General features: G+C 39.4%; 1 protein-coding gene across 1 annotated transcript in view; it reads right to left on the reverse strand.

The window, feature by feature from the left end:
* Positions 1-18,381, reverse strand: part of sspo (SCO-spondin) — an 83,673-nt gene that overhangs the window by 34,148 nt on the left and 31,144 nt on the right. The window contains exons 36-73 of the mRNA XM_058387448.1: positions 18,155-18,337; positions 17,835-17,985; positions 17,366-17,525; positions 17,157-17,211; positions 16,951-17,064; positions 16,608-16,856; positions 16,267-16,394; positions 15,491-15,632; positions 14,659-14,820; positions 13,732-13,976; positions 13,576-13,597; positions 12,842-12,962; positions 12,069-12,282; positions 11,734-11,875; positions 10,698-10,862; positions 10,411-10,563; positions 10,144-10,305; positions 9,423-9,587; positions 9,009-9,200; positions 8,360-8,482; positions 8,130-8,259; positions 7,914-8,039; positions 7,746-7,837; positions 6,341-6,511; positions 6,030-6,200; positions 4,618-4,870; positions 4,454-4,500; positions 4,183-4,353; positions 3,932-4,066; positions 3,678-3,820; positions 3,504-3,598; positions 2,440-2,489; positions 2,183-2,353; positions 1,915-2,085; positions 1,742-1,821; positions 1,145-1,314; positions 983-1,029; positions 287-487 (exon numbers count right to left, since the gene is read on the reverse strand). Coding sequence (XP_058243431.1) covers positions 287-487; positions 983-1,029; positions 1,145-1,314; positions 1,742-1,821; positions 1,915-2,085; positions 2,183-2,353; positions 2,440-2,489; positions 3,504-3,598; positions 3,678-3,820; positions 3,932-4,066; positions 4,183-4,353; positions 4,454-4,500; positions 4,618-4,870; positions 6,030-6,200; positions 6,341-6,511; positions 7,746-7,837; positions 7,914-8,039; positions 8,130-8,259; positions 8,360-8,482; positions 9,009-9,200; positions 9,423-9,587; positions 10,144-10,305; positions 10,411-10,563; positions 10,698-10,862; positions 11,734-11,875; positions 12,069-12,282; positions 12,842-12,962; positions 13,576-13,597; positions 13,732-13,976; positions 14,659-14,820; positions 15,491-15,632; positions 16,267-16,394; positions 16,608-16,856; positions 16,951-17,064; positions 17,157-17,211; positions 17,366-17,525; positions 17,835-17,985; positions 18,155-18,337 — 5,472 coding nt within the window. The remainder of the gene's footprint in view (positions 1-286; positions 488-982; positions 1,030-1,144; positions 1,315-1,741; positions 1,822-1,914; positions 2,086-2,182; positions 2,354-2,439; positions 2,490-3,503; positions 3,599-3,677; positions 3,821-3,931; positions 4,067-4,182; positions 4,354-4,453; positions 4,501-4,617; positions 4,871-6,029; positions 6,201-6,340; positions 6,512-7,745; positions 7,838-7,913; positions 8,040-8,129; positions 8,260-8,359; positions 8,483-9,008; positions 9,201-9,422; positions 9,588-10,143; positions 10,306-10,410; positions 10,564-10,697; positions 10,863-11,733; positions 11,876-12,068; positions 12,283-12,841; positions 12,963-13,575; positions 13,598-13,731; positions 13,977-14,658; positions 14,821-15,490; positions 15,633-16,266; positions 16,395-16,607; positions 16,857-16,950; positions 17,065-17,156; positions 17,212-17,365; positions 17,526-17,834; positions 17,986-18,154; positions 18,338-18,381) is intronic.

An 18,381-nucleotide genomic window follows, 5' to 3' on the forward strand; every position in this document is an offset into this window, starting at 1 on the left:
CCAAAAACACATAGTTTGCATTGTGATTTTTTTTTTTTTAAATCAGGTGGTTATCATGGGTCCAGGTGTGATGTTTGAAGCAATTGCTAATGTTAGCATTCGTAATGTTAGATTGCAAATTTGTTTTGTTTTCAGTAGTGTATAGGAAACAAATAGGAACCCACATACTTGCTTTCAATTGGATTAAATGTACCAAAATGGACAACTAGAAAAACCATTTCACTACACTCGCTCCTTAAAAAACTACCTATGTCATCAGTGTTTCTGAGACAGATGTGTGTGTCACCTGGGCAAAAAGTGACTGAAGTACAGGGTTTTCTTTCTATCTGCACGCCGAGGCCCTGGTGCTCTTCTTGCTGGTCTGGACATGCTGTCCCTCCTGCCACTGGCACAGGACAAGCACAGCTCCTGTAGCGAGAGACCCACTCAGCACCACATGTCTTAGAGCACGGGGTCCAGCTGGACCACACGCACCAGCCTCCATCCACTGAGAACAGGAGATAAAAAAACAAAATTCTATGACGGTTTTCTATCAATGATTTCATTTAAAGTTTCTAGTAATAGTACCTCAGTGAGACTGGAGTTGGAGTGTAAATCTAAAATATTTCACAACACTACATCGGTTCATTAGGGAGTTTCTCAAATGATGGACAAAATGTCTCTACATTTGTGCCAAGTTCAGTCACTGTGACTTGCTAGTGCGAGAAGAGAAACAATGTTTTCTGATGATAAAACATTTCTAGCAAAGTAAAAAGTAACATGAAGTCATTCCTTAACTTTGTTAAAAAACAAATTTGAACCTAATTTAACCTTTTTAGGCCCAGAAATGAGCCCCCCCCATCTTTTTCATTAAAAGGAAGCTTTACAGCATACACACAGAAGTTCCAGACCTCTTATATAGAATTACAAACTGCTCCTTTAATTTAAAGGGATCAGAGTATACATGTTCAATAAAAAAAAATCAGTAATAAATTTGTTAAACCTGGGCATGGATTGTTGCTACATCTGAGCTGTCCTCCATCACAGGTACTGTAGACAGACAACACCGAAAAAAATTAATTGAACAGCTACAAACTGTGAAAGAGTTAAAGATGCCATTAATAACTGATCCCTCACACCAGTCATATTATTACACTGTTCTCACCAGTTGTTGCACCCATCAGAAGTAAGGACTGTTTCTCCAGGTTCGATGCGCTGGCCGGTGGTCAGGTCCAGACAAGGACATTGCTCTCTCTCTACACACGCTGTACCATTAACATTCAACAATTTCTCATCAATGCAGTAACAGCCAGGTTCACAACGCCACTCACAGTGCTGTGGGATAATCAGCATCAGCATCCTCAAATTAGCACAATAATTAACAGTAATCAATAAATGTCAATAATATCTTGGTTAGAGCTAAGCATTCATTCAATTCTCATAATTTTTACATAATTTTTGCTTCAAGGCATTATCAAGGAAGCATCAAAAGTATTAATGAAACCAAAAACAATTAGAAGATTTGTAATATTCAAAGATGCTTATCAATTCTTTATTTATGACAAGACACCATTGTAACTGCACATGTTTGATTAATGAATGCATTAATTCATACAGTATATCTAGCTCAATTCACCAAAAATATCTGTGTTGTGCATGAAAATGCTAATTTACACCCATTAAACTTGATAATAAACAGCTAGACATGTTCTATTAATTGCACTGAGCAATTCAACTTTTTAAAAAGTTTACTTGTACTCACAGTCAGTTCATCGCAGGTACGGGGACACGATGGTCCACAGCTACTGAACACAGCACCTAAAATATTTGAGCACTGAGGCACTGTGAACACAACACACAGTTAACATCAACTAGAAGACACAAACAAGGCAAACACACCATTCTACCAGAATGAAGGTCATAAATAGCATGTACCTGGACAGTGCTCCACATTACAGGCCACAAGCTCAGTTTTTAGACCCTCACAGAAGTCTCCGTCTCCCTCAGTGGCTGGGTTGTCACATTCACGCCAGCGACTACGCACACCCCCTCCACAAGTCTTGGTACACTCTGTCCAGGATGTCCACTCACTCCATCCTCCATTACCTATTAACAAGACCGGTGACATTTAAAATCACATCTACTCTCAAGGGTACAGAATGTCCAAAACATTGTGTAATGTCAAACATGGATGATCACTCACGGCTGCATACTGTCTGGACGCACACTTGATCCTGGCGGTCTGGCCCGAGGCAGGGCAGTCCAGCACCGGCACGCTCGGGATTGGAGCAAAAACGATAGCGTGACTGCAGACCGGTACCACAGGACACTGAACATGCACTCCAAGGAGTCCAGTCTGACCAGCCACCATCCACTGCATGGAGTTACCCGCTTGTTTAAAAGACCAAGTACATAACATTTCTCAGAAGGTAGAACATAGAAACCAAAGGTGAATCTTACCATTGCATTCAACTTGGGTGCAGTTTATAAGTCTTCCTGATTCACAAGTGCTGTAAGACAAGGTGATTGAGAAAGACAGATTTTAGACAATGATATTCAAGCAGTAACACAAATTCATATGAAGTCTATTCCTCATTTTATTCCTATGTGTATGTATCAGTGCAATGTCATAACCTAGCAATCAAACTTTAAAAAGTTACATGACAATGCTGAAACATGCAAAGCTAAATAATGCATCATTTCGCATTTCTTCCAGCTCAAGATCATGTATACAGTTCTGGCAGATGCCCTTATCCAGAGCAAGTCACATTTTATCTCATTTTATGAAACTAAGCAATTGTGGGTTAAGGGCCTTGCTCAGAGGCCCAGCAATAGCAGCTTGGTGGACCTGGGTTCTCACAACATTCTAATCATTGGCCCAATGCCTTAACCACTAAGCTACCACATAATCACAGGATAGATTAAGATGCTTGTTAGAGTTCTGTATACATGAAAATACAAATGCAGGTGAGATAGAAGCCCTGGGGTCTCCATGCTTCTACTTCAAGACTCTTATGGATTATTAAGCTCTTCATCCTGTCTTAGGAAGTAAGTCCAGAATCCCTATGGAGGAAACTCATTTTCCTCTGCATGACTTTAATTTCCATCACAACCCACATTTTGTAACCACAGTTAAGGAAAGAGATGACCAACTGTGTCTAAAAAAGTGAGTTCCTGAGTTATGTTGTGGATGTTTGGAGAAAATAGCACACTGGTAGGCACAGTCAAGAGTAAAAGGTTCACAATTTACCCAGTGCTCTCTGTGAAGCATGAAATAGGAACAACAGATGCATACAGTAACTTTCATACTGTCAAACACTGCCCTTTCCCCATCTATAACAAATTGGATCCTGAAGTTTAACTTACAATACTTGAAGGGAGCATCCCATATACAATTCCACATACACAGTTCTACATCATGAAGGTGTGACTTCAGCTTGTATTTTTAGATTTGAGCTCACTAAAATGTTAATGCTAGTTTAAAAAATACATTGTAAAGAAACCACTTGTTAAAAATTCATTACCAGTTGTTGCAGTCTTTCTTGACCACAGCTCCAGGTTCATACTGTTCGCCATCTACATCACAGCGACACAGAGGCAAAGACACACACCTCCCATCCTGAAGGACATACAACGTTATTAAGCAAGGGTACAGGCATGGAGCTGTATTTCAAATATCCAAAGCGACACTTACATACCTGTAGTGCAGAACCCTGTGGGCACTGACATCCTGGTGAGCAGGTGGAGTTGATGATAGTGTCGATCCCTAGATCAGAGCAGAGCAGTGCTTCTCTCACACATGCTGTCCACTCCTGACCACCAGCACAGCCACTGCCATCACCTACCACACACACACACACACACACACACACAGAGGAAGTAGAGACAAAAGGATTTTTTAAAACTTGTTCTTGGTCTGTGTATACACTTATTGTTGTGTATATGTACTCACTGCAAGGATGCAGGTTGCAGGCGCTAAACTGCTGCGGTGTGCCATGAGATCTGATCGGACCTCGGGTTCTGCTTCTGTATCCACCACCACAGGGCACTGAGCACTCGGACCATGCACTCCATGGGTCTTTCACACCTGGAAAATCACAAACAAACCTATCACATATCAGCAAGTCTGTTAATGTGGAACATCCTCCATACAAGGGACTACGTAAACAATAACATAATAAAACAGGTGCATTAAAGACTTACCACTACAAGGGTAGATGCTACATGTGTCCAGCTCAGCACGGTCGCCGACACAAGGAAGGCCTCCAAATGCCTGCGGAGGATTGGTGCCTGAGCGAAACCGCCTCCTGATTCCAACATCACATGTCCTGCTGCATGCACTCCAGGATGTCCACTCACTCCAACCACAATCAACTGGATAAAAAATATTCATATAAGAAGCATTTAACATGGTAAGCTGTATAGATTTATGTAAAGCAATTATAAAAAGGCTTGAAGGGAAAATCCATCTCACCAGGGCAGGGAGCTGTGCCACACTGCATCTCTCCATTAATGCAAGTGCTGTTCAAAAATAATCACAAAAATACACAAAGAAGATAGATGACTTAGAGAATCCAATGCAAGCAAAAGCTGTCAAAAATATAAAAGTAAAGTAAAGATTATCATGAGAATACATACCAGTTGTTGCAGGAATCATAGGGCACACTGGCACCCTGTGGATAGAGCACCCCCTGGTGGTAGCAGGGACAGTGGCTGAGGAGCACACAGGAGTTGTTAAACATGTAGTAGCCTGGGGAGCAGTAGCAGCCATCATAACACTCTGTGGCACACTCCACCGAAGTCATAGCATCAAGGCACACACGTGGACATGCTCCTCCCTGCTCCTGGCACTGCTCTTTAGTCAAATGGCTCATACCAATTGGACACACATCTGTAAATAGACACAAAAAAAATTTGTGACTATTGCAAGCTCTTGTCATACATCTCTAAACACTTTTTGATATTTAAAAAAAATTATTAAATTTAATTTCACAACAGACTGGAACCACATTTAATTCATTCATTAAGGCTGTTGTGGATTTACTGCTACAAATTTTAAAGTTAACAAAAGTACTAAATATCATAGATAAGTATAAAGCATAATAAATATTAAATAGTATTTTTTTTTAAAGACAATACACATCATCATATTTTTTGTCTTGACATCTGATATTCATATTCTGTTTTTGTGCACTGGAAAAATGTATACAGCTCTGGATAAAAAAATAAAAGACCACTGCAAAATAATCAGTTTCTTATGTTTTTTTCTTACAGGTTCATGTTTTGTTTCATTTCTTGTGAACTGCTGACAATATTTCTCCTAAATTCAGAATATAACTATTTTTATTTAGAGTGTATATTTAAAGGAAATGACAACACATCAAAATAACCCAAGATCATGCAGTATCTGCAGAACTCAAATAAAACAAAATGCAAATAATTTGTTAAGACATTAAACATTAAGAAATCAGTATTTGGTGGAATAACCCCGATCTGCATGAGTTTTGGCTCCATGCTCTCCACCAGTTTTTCCACATTGCTGTTGGGGAACTTTATACCACTCTTTTTGCAAAAAAGCAAACAGCTCAGCTTTGCTTGATGATTTGTGACCATCCATCTTCTTCTTGATGACATTCCAGAGGTTTTCAATAGGGTTCAAATCTGGAGATTGGACAGTGGTCCCTTTTTTTTTTTTACAGAGCTGTATTTGCTTTAGTACATGAGGTTTCATCTAATTAAATATGCATCATTTGTATACTCATTAAAACCAAGAATTTAATCGTTTGACGTTTTTAGAATTTTGACATGATATGACTGTGCCAAGTGGACTCAATTTTAAAAAAGCTTCAAGGTCCACAAAGTTGTAACTTTCACAATAATAGGGTGGACATAAGTAACAAAAAAACAACAGTGAAATTAAAATTTTAGACATAGCTTCAACTTATCCAACAATCTGAAAAAATAATTTAACCAAAATGTTTGCTTCGATTTAACTTTGATTATTCTGAAAATAACTTAATGCTGTATGTTCATATAGTCTGTTGTAAAACCTGTGCAGGGCTGGGAGTTGCAGTCCCGGGTTTGAATGTGAGGTCCCAGGCAGCTGCTGCCTCCGTAAAGAGGTGGAGGAGAACTACAGAAACGTTCTCGAGTCTGGACTCCAGAATCACACTCAGACGAGCAGTCAGACCATGCTGACCATGCTGACCAACCACCATGCACTGCAGCAGCAAATGAAAAAAGTCAAAACAACAGACAAATATCACAGCATGACCAATTCACTGATAAAACATAGAGATATACATTGTTTATCAAAAGCACTTTTGTTTATGAGGGTGAGAATCTGCATATCCGTATATACCTGGACAGTGTAATGTGTTACACGGTTCGTGTTCTTCCCCATCCCCAAAGCAGGAGGCGGAGTCAGTGTGGTTACAGCTCCTAAAGCGGCGTCTCATTCCCACAGCATCCACATGATAGAAGCATGTCTTACTGCACTCAGACCATGAAGACCACTCACTCCATGGAGCTCCTTTTAGAAATGATGAAACAGGAAATGAAAAAGTGGTAAAGGTTTACATGCTTGATATCTATCACTTGATTATTACACCATAAGCTGACCAAGGTGAGAACCAGTCATCTAGCCATCACAATTTGGTCCTTGTCAAACTCGCTCAAATCCTTATGCTTGCCCATTTTTGCTGCTTCTAACACATCAACTTTGAGGACAAAATGTTCACTTGCTGCCTAATATATCCCACCCACTAACAGGTGCCATGATGAGGAGATCATCAGTGTTATTCACTTAACTTGTCAGTGGTCATAATGTTATGCCTGATCGGTGTATATCCTCAGTGGACTTGAGAATTTGATTTACATTAAAGTAAATTACATAGTAGTAGCAATGATACAAAATAATAGCAATGATTCTGTTAATAACTAATGTCACACCAGCTCAGGAATATACACCCCCTCACCAGCAGAGGTTACTCTTTCTAACAAGAAATTTTTCAGGTTTGCAACATATAATACACCTTTGAAAAGTCTAAACAATGGGGTTATTTCACAGACACTTCCATGGGCTTCTTAATATAATTCCTGTGTTTGCAGTATTTTCATTATGGTGGTATTTAAGAGCCAGTGTCTGCTCCTGAAGGTGAGCATCAATGGCATGTAAGAATCATGCAGAATTTTTCCATCCTTGCTAAAAGTTCCTTCTAGTGAGTTGGAGAAAGGCTTTAAACACAACTCCAAAACTAAGAAATGAACCTTATACGTATAACTAAGACGTAAGATTTAAGAGAGATAAGAGAGAAGAAAACTACATAAGAGTTAAAGAAAACTAAAGAACAAGTTCTGTAAGTCACTCAGGATTATGGTGTCTACCAAATGTCATATGTTTAAATAATGGAAAGGTAAAGTAACCATTTCACTGTACTGATAAATGTCAACAATGAAACACAGAAGCCACACTATTGCAGACCGAAAAATCATCAGAACAGTGAATACAAGTAGTTCATCATGTGTAAGTTTCAAGCTAATCCGATTGCCCTACCTATTGTCCCTCTGCTTCTGTGTTTGACCCTTTGACAATTTTGGCTGTACATGGATATGCTGAATAAATTATTAAACTCTCCTGCACATCATCCTTCTATCATATCCTGACTTCTGTTCATTACCATTATTGGTTAAGTTTAGCTAGCTAGCATAGCAGAAGTAGCAAATAATAACCATCTATAAACCATAATAAATCTCTGGAATCTGACCTGGTGGACAGGGTGTGTAGCATTGCCGTGCCTCTGTAGAGTCTCCTACACATGGTTCTACATTCACTGCTTCAGAAAGACTCAGAACTGACCTGTTGGGAGGGATAATTATAATTTAATAGTGTTTAAATAGTTTACAAATGATCTGCTAAGATAAGAGCATTCTACCTAAAGCGTTGCTGTATGCCAATTCCACAGCTGCTGTCACATGAGGTCCATGAGGACCAGGCTGACCAGTCACATTTGAGGATACAGCTGGAGTTATCACAAGCGACATGGCCATCTCGACACATGCTGCAGAATAAAAACAATTATAAATTTGGTCACAGCACTCCTAGACTTTTAGGTGAAAGAGATTAAAAGATTAAGAGTAGCATCATTCACCAAAATGTGCAGTTGTCTATGATGACTTCTTCCCCCGGTTGAAGCACTGATCCTTCCCATGAGCAAGCACATTTGCTCACATTGACACATCGACCATCTTGGAGGAACAAACCAACTGGACAACGACACCCTGGAAAAAGAAATTGAAACAGCAGTGAAAAATATCATGTTGCCTGATGTTTATTGATGCCATGAAACATAACAGAACCCTTATGTTAGGTCAGTGGTACCTGTCATACAGTGCGAGGAGCAGTTACTCTCAGAGTTAAGGTCTAAGCAGGTCAAAGGGCACGGCTCCACTCGACCTGCTGCACAGTCCGCGTCTGTCACCAGCACCAGACCTGTAGTACAGCCTACAGAAAAACCACAACTTACAGGATACCTCACAGCCACAAAAAAATTCATTCACAGACAAAACCTAAAGTCTAAGCAAAGATGTATACCCAGAGAGCAGACATACGTCTATTAAATGCTGCTAAAACATTTGTCTATCAATGCAATAAGTAACTTGTTTGCTATTTGGGGACATGTTTCTACAGTAGTGCTTTTAGTAACAGTAAATCTTTCTTCTTAATATCTATACAATATCTATTCTGGTTCTGACAAGAATGTTTATTCAGCTGATAGTTAAACTAAGTTTTATTTTACCCAGCTTAATATTGTTTAAAAAGATGTCATGCCAGTTTAGAGAAAAAGAGAAAAGGTGGTTATACTTTAATAAACCCCAAAATCACAAGGAGAGAAAATATATTATGTAGAAAGCACATGATTTTAAAAAAATTAATTAATGTCAAATTAATGTCAAGATCCATGTCTATACTGTTTCTGTGCTATAAGTGGTTTAATGGGTTAAATGCAGCAGCTGCTACATTCACACACCTGTCTGTGTGCCTGTGTCGGTTCCACACTGGTGTGTGTTGCAGCTCTGAGTCTGCATGGTCATTCCCTCACACTCCTGCCCTCCGTTTTTGGGTGGAGGGTTTGAGCAAGACCTGCTCCTTATCTTCACACCACCACCACATTCAGCATCACACTCTGACCACTCACCCCACTCGGCCCACTGTCCGTCCACTGAGAGAGGGAGACATAGAGGAATGAGAGAGAAATAGATAAAATAAAATTGAGCAGAGAGAATTTTTTTTAATAAAATACAAAGGGAAGAAAGTGGAACCTGGTCATCATTCAATATCCTACAATCCACCGAACTGAAAAAATCTGAATTGTAATAAAGTAAGAAGAAATAAGACCAAGAATAAGAAAAAAAAAACCCTCATTTGGAAAGCTAGCCCTCACCAGGACAGGCTTGGAGAAAGCAGGCTCTGCTGTCGAACTGTGCACCCCCACAAGAGCCCCCGGGCCGAGCATCCCTCAGGATCTTACGCTGCCGGAACAGAGATCCCAGACCACATGACACGCTGCACTGACTCCACGCTGTCCACGAAGACATCACACAGTCTACTGCAAGACAGAGCAAAGAAACAGAGGAGTTTGATCACATAAGCAAGAGAATGACTGTACTTCCTGTCAGGAATATAATTTAATTCTTTATTTATTTATTTTTTAAATTTTGGGCAAATCATAACAAGCGGTTAAACTACACATTGGGCAGCTACTACAGGCTTAGCTCTGAAATGTCAACATTTAATCATTAAATACATTTATCTAACATAACTTGCCATTGATATCATAAAATTGTAAATTTGTTATTCACTATAAAAACAGTTAAACAAAACAAAAAGCTTGAAATGAGATAAAGAGAAGAAATGTGATCATAGGCTCTTAGCACAAATGTTTAAAACTGTTACAGTATGCAGCATTAAAAAAAAATTCTTTCTTTATAAAGCTTTAACATATTTTGCATTATTTTCCAACATTCTCACTATTTTAAACAAATTAGTGTCAAAGGAAAGCACAAACAAGAACCTGGACAAGACAAAATGAAGTGTGCTGTGAGAAAATGGTGGTCATTGTGTGTACAGTTGAATAGATCTAAGAACTGTAATAGTGCACCTACCACAGTTTCTCTCATCTGAGCCATCAGCGCAGTCTTTGTGGAGGTCACACTTCTTTTCCAGACGCACACACTCTCCACTGCCACATGTGAACTGCTTGGCAGAGCAGGGACTTGGCACCAGGGGGCGACGTGTAGGCGTTATTGGAGGGAGTGTGGAAGAACCTAACAGTTGAGATTAAGTAACATGCCATATAAGCTGTATCAACAAAAAATCTGTTTAACATTTCCTTATTTTCAGTGAAGTGAGCATAGTGTGAATATATGTACCGCACTGATGTTCGTCTGAACCATCTGGACAATCCTTTCTTCCATCACACACAAGTGTTGCATCAACACATCCAATGCTTTTGCAGGAAAACTGGCCCTCTACGCACAGAACTCTGGGTAAACCACCATCAGGCGTCGTTATGTTCCACAGTCCTAGAAATAATTTTTGCTACAGGTTAAAAACATCCATTCAATTCATTTATGGGCTAAGGAATATCAATTACTACTGAATACCATTCTAATGATAAATATTTATTTATAATTATATACTCTGTACATGTGTATACCTGGCTGGCCAGTTGGTCCCTGAGGTACACCTGGACTTCCATCTTGTGGACTCTTGGTGTGAACTCCTGGAAATCCTGATGTATTTTTGTGGTATCCAGGACTTCCTGTTGTTACAGTGTGATTCCATATACCTGGTAATCCTGGAGTGGGAGTAGGAACTGTGTCTGAAGATGAAGAGAACCCAAAATTGTTAATTTCATGTAAAACTGAAATTGTGCTATTGATTTTTTAATAACATGATGTCACGCCTGTCAGGCAATGATGTGCATTCCAATTCAACCCAAATGTGTTCAGTTCAATCAGGGCTTCTGTACAGGCCACTTGAGTTCTTCTAGACCAGCCATGGCAAACCATGTCTTTTATGGACTTGGCTTTGAGCGTAAGGGTATTGTAACACTGGCACATGTTAGAAATCGGTAATTCCAGTGAAGGGAAACAAGGGAGTCTAAACAACTGTGTGTGCCAAACGTTGTGCCAATCATTTGGGAAAGGTCAACACACAGGTACGCTGGTCAGATGTCCACATACTTTTGGCCATATAGTGTATTTGTAAAGTCCTAAGGTGACTTTTTAGCATCAGACAGTTTCAATGAGACAAATATAATTTTTTTTCTGAACAGTTACAGCAACAATAAGACATAAAACTGACTACTGTAATCTATCTGCTGTCACATTTCATAGCTATTAAGTGGCCATTAATTAATATATTGCTACACTAAAATACTGAAATAGTCTCTTAATGATTTTTCTGAATGATCTTTAAAATCTGGCCTGCCATCACAGAGAGCTGCCATAGGCACACACTCTCCACTCACACAGGCCAAGTGGCCTGTTTCAAAGAGACGCGTGGACTATGCCAACACCAGAAGGCGCTGCGGTCACTAACTTCACTTGTTGATTTGACATATAAATAATTCATGGACATGTGTTATTAGCCTTGGAAGATCTTGTCTCAACTCAACAAATGCTATTAAAACTGAAAATTTAAAACGTCCAAGTTTCCCTATTTCTTAATGAAGAAGAGACAAAGCTTACCTCCTCTGCACCCCAGGATCTCCACTCGGAGATAGAAGGTGTGGCGATACTGTACTGGTATAATGCGCAGGTATCGAGCTCTCACCAGTCTGCCCAGCCAGCGTGTAACTGGTGTCCTGCCTACCATCCGCACCTCAAAGATCTGTCAACAAAGGTAAAGTCAATTCATGCTAATTAATAAACAGGCCTTACACCATATGAAGTTTGATTCTTCTTCAAAAGACACACCATGATCCCTAATACGCAATCTTGAGAAGAAATACAGTTTCTTCATCATTATGGAAGGGCAAGTAGCTCACATGACTAGTTTTTTAATATTAATAATTATGCTACACCTTTGGGGCTGAGCCTTTGTCTTCACTCTCAGTAAAGTCCATGAAGTGGTTCTCAGACAGAGCGAATGCCAGACGGTACTTGGAGAAGTAGCCCCACATGCGCTCACTGCCCTGGGTGATTATCCCTGATATCCAGGTGGGCTCCAGAAAATCCACTTGGAAGTAGGGCTGGGGGTCTCCTGGTAAAGGGCTCCAGCCTGGTTCCATCACTAAACTATTTGGAGAATATTACAGAATGCTACCAGTTAGTGAAAAGGAATTCTAGAGGTACATTTAATTTGACCAAAACACAAACCATGAAAATCTGTGATTTTTGTCATAGAAAATGAATCAGAATCAATAAATTATTAGTGCTGTGGTATATGGTATTATTATACAATATTTTACATGGCTTTTCGTGGTACACCATATCCTCTAGATTAGATTCTTTAACTAAAGGTATAATTTACTTTATGCACCAACTGAATGTACAACCAAAGTGACTACAATTTACTAATTTACAATTTAATAAAAGAGTTTACCAAAATAACATATTTTAGTGTCTTGGCTATATAAAATAAGATAATCCTTTAGTCATCCCACAGCAGAGACATTTGCAGTATATACTGTACACTCTAACCAGAGAGCCAAATTATAACTTGTAACAAAGATTTAGCTCAGAAAACAGACAAGATACGAGATACAGAAACAAATTCAGAGTTGTTCTGTCAAATCAAACAGGTTCACATCATGCAGAATTTTTTCCACTATGCTGTACCTGCCCAGACACTCACACATTAGGAACGATGTTGAGGCGTCCCGTGTCGGCTGGATTATTCTCTCTGGATGATGAGGCCGTTAGCTGACCATAGTGAACACGGCCATCCTCCAGGCCCAGAGGAGAAGAGCAGGTAACTGTGGAGCATGGATACTAATTATTGTGACACTGACCAATTATACAGTACATGTCCAACGATCAGTTTAGCACTCAAGTTAACAGTTGATAATCTCAACAAGACTTCATGTTGTTCATGTTATAGAACATTTATAGAATGAAAATACTTTTCTATCACACTATCCGCTGTCCTTCAGATGAGCTCCCTTTTAAGTCTGGTCACTCTCAAGGTTTCTTACTAACATCATCTCCGGGAGTTTTGATTGAACCATCACCTCTGCCGTTCTCATTAGGGATAAATATAAATTTGCAATATATAATTTAGTTCCTGAACTTACATTACTGTTATGGTGTCCATTGTTAAAACGCTATCTTCAATCTCATTTAATATACCTGCTGTATTAAGCGAATCTGTACCTCTAGTAGTGTTAGATACTATAAGTGCAAATTAAAATGCATAGATAGATAGATAGATAGATAGATAGATAGATAGATAGATAGATAGATAGATAGATAGATAGATAGATAGATAGATAGATAGATAGATAGATAGATAGATAGATAGATAGATAGATAGATAGATAGATCTGTCTCAGTTGAAATCCAATAAAAATGTCCAGCATTAATAATTACCCAGATGGCCAGGTTCTCCATGCTATATAAAAGAAAGAGAAGAGAAGAAAAATAGAGAGAGAGAGAGAGAGAGAGAGCATCAGTCATATGCAAAGTAAAGTACACTGCCAACTTTGTAAATGAATATGCACCAGTACATTGTGTTTTATGTCTTACAGGTGTGATAGTTGGTGTACTTGCTGATGTGACACCAGCCTTACTAGGCGTCCTGAGTGGAGCAGGGGTGGGTGTGACATGGGTACGATTTGATTCAGATCCACAGCCTCTCTCATCAGCGCCATCTGGACACTGAGGAAACCCATCACAGCGTTGTGCAGAATCAATGCAACCCCCTGGAGGAGGGCATGAGAACTGACCTCTGGGACAGCCTTTGGAGCTCGGGGAAGGAGACGGTTTAGAGCCTAAACATTTCAGACATTTCTGAGTAAGACAACACATGTAACTGTAATATAAATTAAACAGATGTGAAATAAAACACCCAAAATTATAGTTTTGATTTTGTCTGCCACAAACCAGGTAGGATTGTGGATACATTTTCTGAGCAAAGGAAATGTGCTTTATAATGAATTTTTTTAGGTATTAACGTAAAAGTTAATGTATTGATCAATCAGAACAATCAATCAGATCTGATCAATTGATCAATAAGAACTGAATATTCAGCAGTGCTTTGGTACATACTGTAAATTTCAACAGTAGTAAAGGCATTGTTTCTATCTATGATCACACTGTATAATTGCTGCTACAAGCTGTTTTGCACTATTCCTTATTTGCACTAAGAACCACACAGACTATATACTGGCCAGTGCTATTTGGTTTTCTGTGTCTGTCTTGTCTAGTATTCTATTATCTGTCCGCACTGTCGCTTGTTCTGTACTGTCCTTTTGTCTTGCATTGTTTGCACTAGGTTGCACACATGCACTTTATGGTTATTTTTACTTTTTAGCCTTTTAGTTCTGTGTTGTCTTTGGTAGCACTGTGTCTTTATCTATGTCCTAGAGGAACGTCGTTTCATTTCACTATGTACTGCATAAGCTATATATGGTCGAAATGACAATAAAAGCTTCTTGACTTGACTTGACCCACCACAGCTGAGTTCATCTGAACCATCTCCACAGTCATTAACTCCATCACAGAGCACCCCCTGTGGCCCAGTGGGAACACAGTGTCCATTCCCACACTGGAACTCCATCTCATTGCAGGGCCGGAGTGACACCGTGGGGGCAGGAGTAGACAGCCACTCATACTCTGTGTGATAAAGTGGAAGAAAATTGTCATTGAAGTGTCATAAAAAAAAAAGTACAAGTTGGAACAGTAACAACAAACAACAGTACAAATACTGCTTCCACAACCACTACATTGAAATTAATAATAATAATAATAATAATAATAATAATAATAATAATAATAATAATAATAATAATAATAATAATAATAATAGAATATTAATAGTAGAAATAGAAATATAGTAAAAATCTAAGTATATTAGGAGTAAATTTAAATGGTGTAACTTACATTACCACTCAAAAGCTTGGAATCGCTCAAAAATTTTATTGTTTTCCAAGGAAACAGACATGAAATTAGTCTGAATAGAAAATATAGCAAAAGAACAGGACATGCTGACATGTAAGAGTTAGAAATGATGAATGTTTTCTTCAAACATAATAAAAAAAACCACACATTTTGCAGCAATTACAGGCTGGGCATTCAAGCTGTCAATTTTTCAAGATAATCTTATGAGATTTAACCCAATGCATCCTGGAGCATCTCCCACAAGATGGATTGACTGATGGAGTCTTCCTCCATAGCTGAAATCAAGCTGAAATATACAAGTGATCCCAAACTTTTGAGGGGAAGTGTGCACATTCTGTTTTTCTCTGCTACACGTATCAACAAAAAGGAAATGAGCTGTACACACCATCTCCACACCCCATCAGCTCCACTCGCAGGTAAATGCCATTCTGGAAGTCATGAGGCAACACCCGCACAAACCGAGCTAACACCATCCTGTCTAGTCTGTTCTGCATAACACTTCGATCATCATGGTTACCCAGGAACACCTGCAGACAGGTCATTATTTAATAGAAACTATGACTGAATGGAATTTACATGCTAACATGCGTAATATCCCAATCATCATCACTCAAATTATAACAACCTACAATCACCTTCCACTTTATATGGAACATTAATGTTCACACAATAGGGGAAAAATGTGATCTCAGGGACGTCGGCCGTTTCTGTAAGCCCAAAACAGTTGATGGCGATTCTCTTATGACTTCTCTCATTAAGAAAACGTTTCTGCCTGTAGGAATACCACTCACTGAATGTTTTTGTGGCATTATGTGTAAATCTCAGAGACTTTTATGTGTGAAAATGCTAGTTCAGAATTTTCTAAAAGCCTCAGTACAGTCTATCTTTCATCAAAGATCATATCAGGGTTAAAGTATCTGAGATCACATTTTTCCCCAATTTTCGTGTCAACTGAAGCACTTCACCTGTATCGCCGTTATTTTATATACTGTTCTGTTGCCAAACAATTGACTGATGAGTAATGAATGAATGATCAGGAGTAGAGATGTTTCTAATTAAGTGATTGGTAATTGTATATCACTCAGTTCCTGTTGTTTAATATTGCTTCATATTTATTCTGTTGTTTTTGGCCTTGCTTCTTCAATTCCAAAATACACTTACCTTGGCTTTAGGGCGAGCGTCTGTGATGAGCTCTTTGTAGGTGAACCACTGGCTGCCGTTAGTGCTAAACTGTAGGTAGAAACTGGACACAAACGTGTCAAACTGTCCACCACCTTGAGTGAGTAATCCTAAACCACACACGACAGGTGAGGACAAAGCATTACTGTCATCATCATATCATTAGGGCTATATATTAACATTAGACCATAGTAATGTGTTTCGAGGCAGATGTCATAACACATGAGGTGGACACTGAAATACTGCTTTAATTACATTAATGTAGTTACCAAACATTGCTGGTTTATTCTACCAATTGTGTGTATTTAACCCTTCTGACAAACCTGTGATGTTGTATGGTCTAAGCAGGTCGATTTGCAAGTAAGGGGCCTGGCTGTGGTGTGTATGGGCATGAGGGGCAGATGGAGGGAGCTCCCTGTACTCCTCAGGTTCAGGGCTCCACCCCTGCAGGTCACTGTGAGGGTCATGAAAGTGGAGGCGCCCTGCAGAGGCTGGATGACCAGGCTGCTGTGACGAGGCACTGAAACTGGAACTAGGTAGAGACTGCACTCCCAATGGAGACCAACACTCATCTATAAAGAACATGGAGGATGTGAAGTATCTGATGAATGATCTTTAGACAATCATGTAAAATTAGCAATATATCTCTGAAACTATTTCTAACACCTCCAGGTGGGAGAGGAAACGTTGGCACAAGTGGTGTGACTTCTGGTGCCTTGGAGGGCTCAACAGTGATCGGCAGAACTGCTGGGGTTGTTGTGATGATACTGACATTCTGGGCTAAAAGGATTTTTTAACAAATAGCATGTTTACACCTTGTTGCCTTTCAAATCTAAATTTTCACTTGATTCTATAATATGCTGGTCAGTTACCTTTGTCTTCACAATAGCAACACCTGTTTTCTTTCCCTGGTATCAGAATTTGACCCTGTAGATACAAAGCACACAATCTAAGTGTAAAGAGAAAAATATACAATGTATACCAGATGATATCCTCCTCTCAATACAATTCCCAGGTATCTGAACAGAAGAACAGATAATCACTTCAAACAGCTTTGTTTGAGAATTACACACAGACACACCTGTGGGCATCCAGTGGTAGAATATGGGCAGAAAGGTGCACACTGTACTTTAAGGTTGGGTAAACAGTGGCAAAGATGGCAATTACTTCCTTTCCAGTGGTCACCCACTGCATGGGTGTGTCCCTGATACTCACACTCTTCACACAGCTCTGTCTGACAGCTAGCACACACACACACACACACCAATCAATAATAAAATAAAATCAATGAAAACAAGCATCACTATTATGATAATACTCAATGTGGAGAATAAGATACTTAATAAAGACACTTGACCATCAGACTCATACGTGGTTCTTCCCCAAATTGTTTGCCACAAAGTAGGAAGAACAGGATAACTTTGTATGCTGTATTATTACACTTTTCCTTCATTGGACCCTTATGCACTCAATTTCAATTCAGTTTAATTTACGTAGCAATTTTAACAAAGCAGGAAAAATCAGAGAAAGAAACCTTAAAAAGTTCTCACCGTCTAGCTTTCCGGTAAATACCACGACACTGTCTGCCATTGCCGTGCTTGGAGGGATTATTTGGGCTGCGAAAAGACCACTGAACACTCTGTACCCCACATGGACCCAAACACTCACCCCATGGGGACCAGGATGACCAACCACAGTGGACTAAAATATCATACACACACAAAACACACAAAACACACAAACACACACTGCCTTAGACCAAACGAAATGTTTTAAGTTCAGTTATAGAGTGTGATTTATGTGATTTGTGATTTATGTTACAGAGTGTGTGTATATGTGTGTGCATGTGTGTGTGTGTGTGTGTGTGTACCTGAACACTCTGGATTGGCCTGACAGTGCTGCGGTCTTCCCCTCTCACACCTACAAATCTCACATCCCTTCTTGACCTGCTGACCCGGCCAGTACCGCACCCCTGACACCTCACATACACACTCTTCTGGCAGCACACACTGCTGCATGTGGTTCATCACTTTACCCTCTGGGCACCAGCAACCTAAAAAAAAAGAAAAAGAAAATGTGAGAGAGAGCAGAAAAATA

Source organism: Hemibagrus wyckioides, linkage group LG01 (genome assembly GCF_019097595.1).
Source record: "Hemibagrus wyckioides isolate EC202008001 linkage group LG01, SWU_Hwy_1.0, whole genome shotgun sequence".
NCBI lineage: Eukaryota > Metazoa > Chordata > Actinopteri > Siluriformes > Bagridae > Hemibagrus > Hemibagrus wyckioides.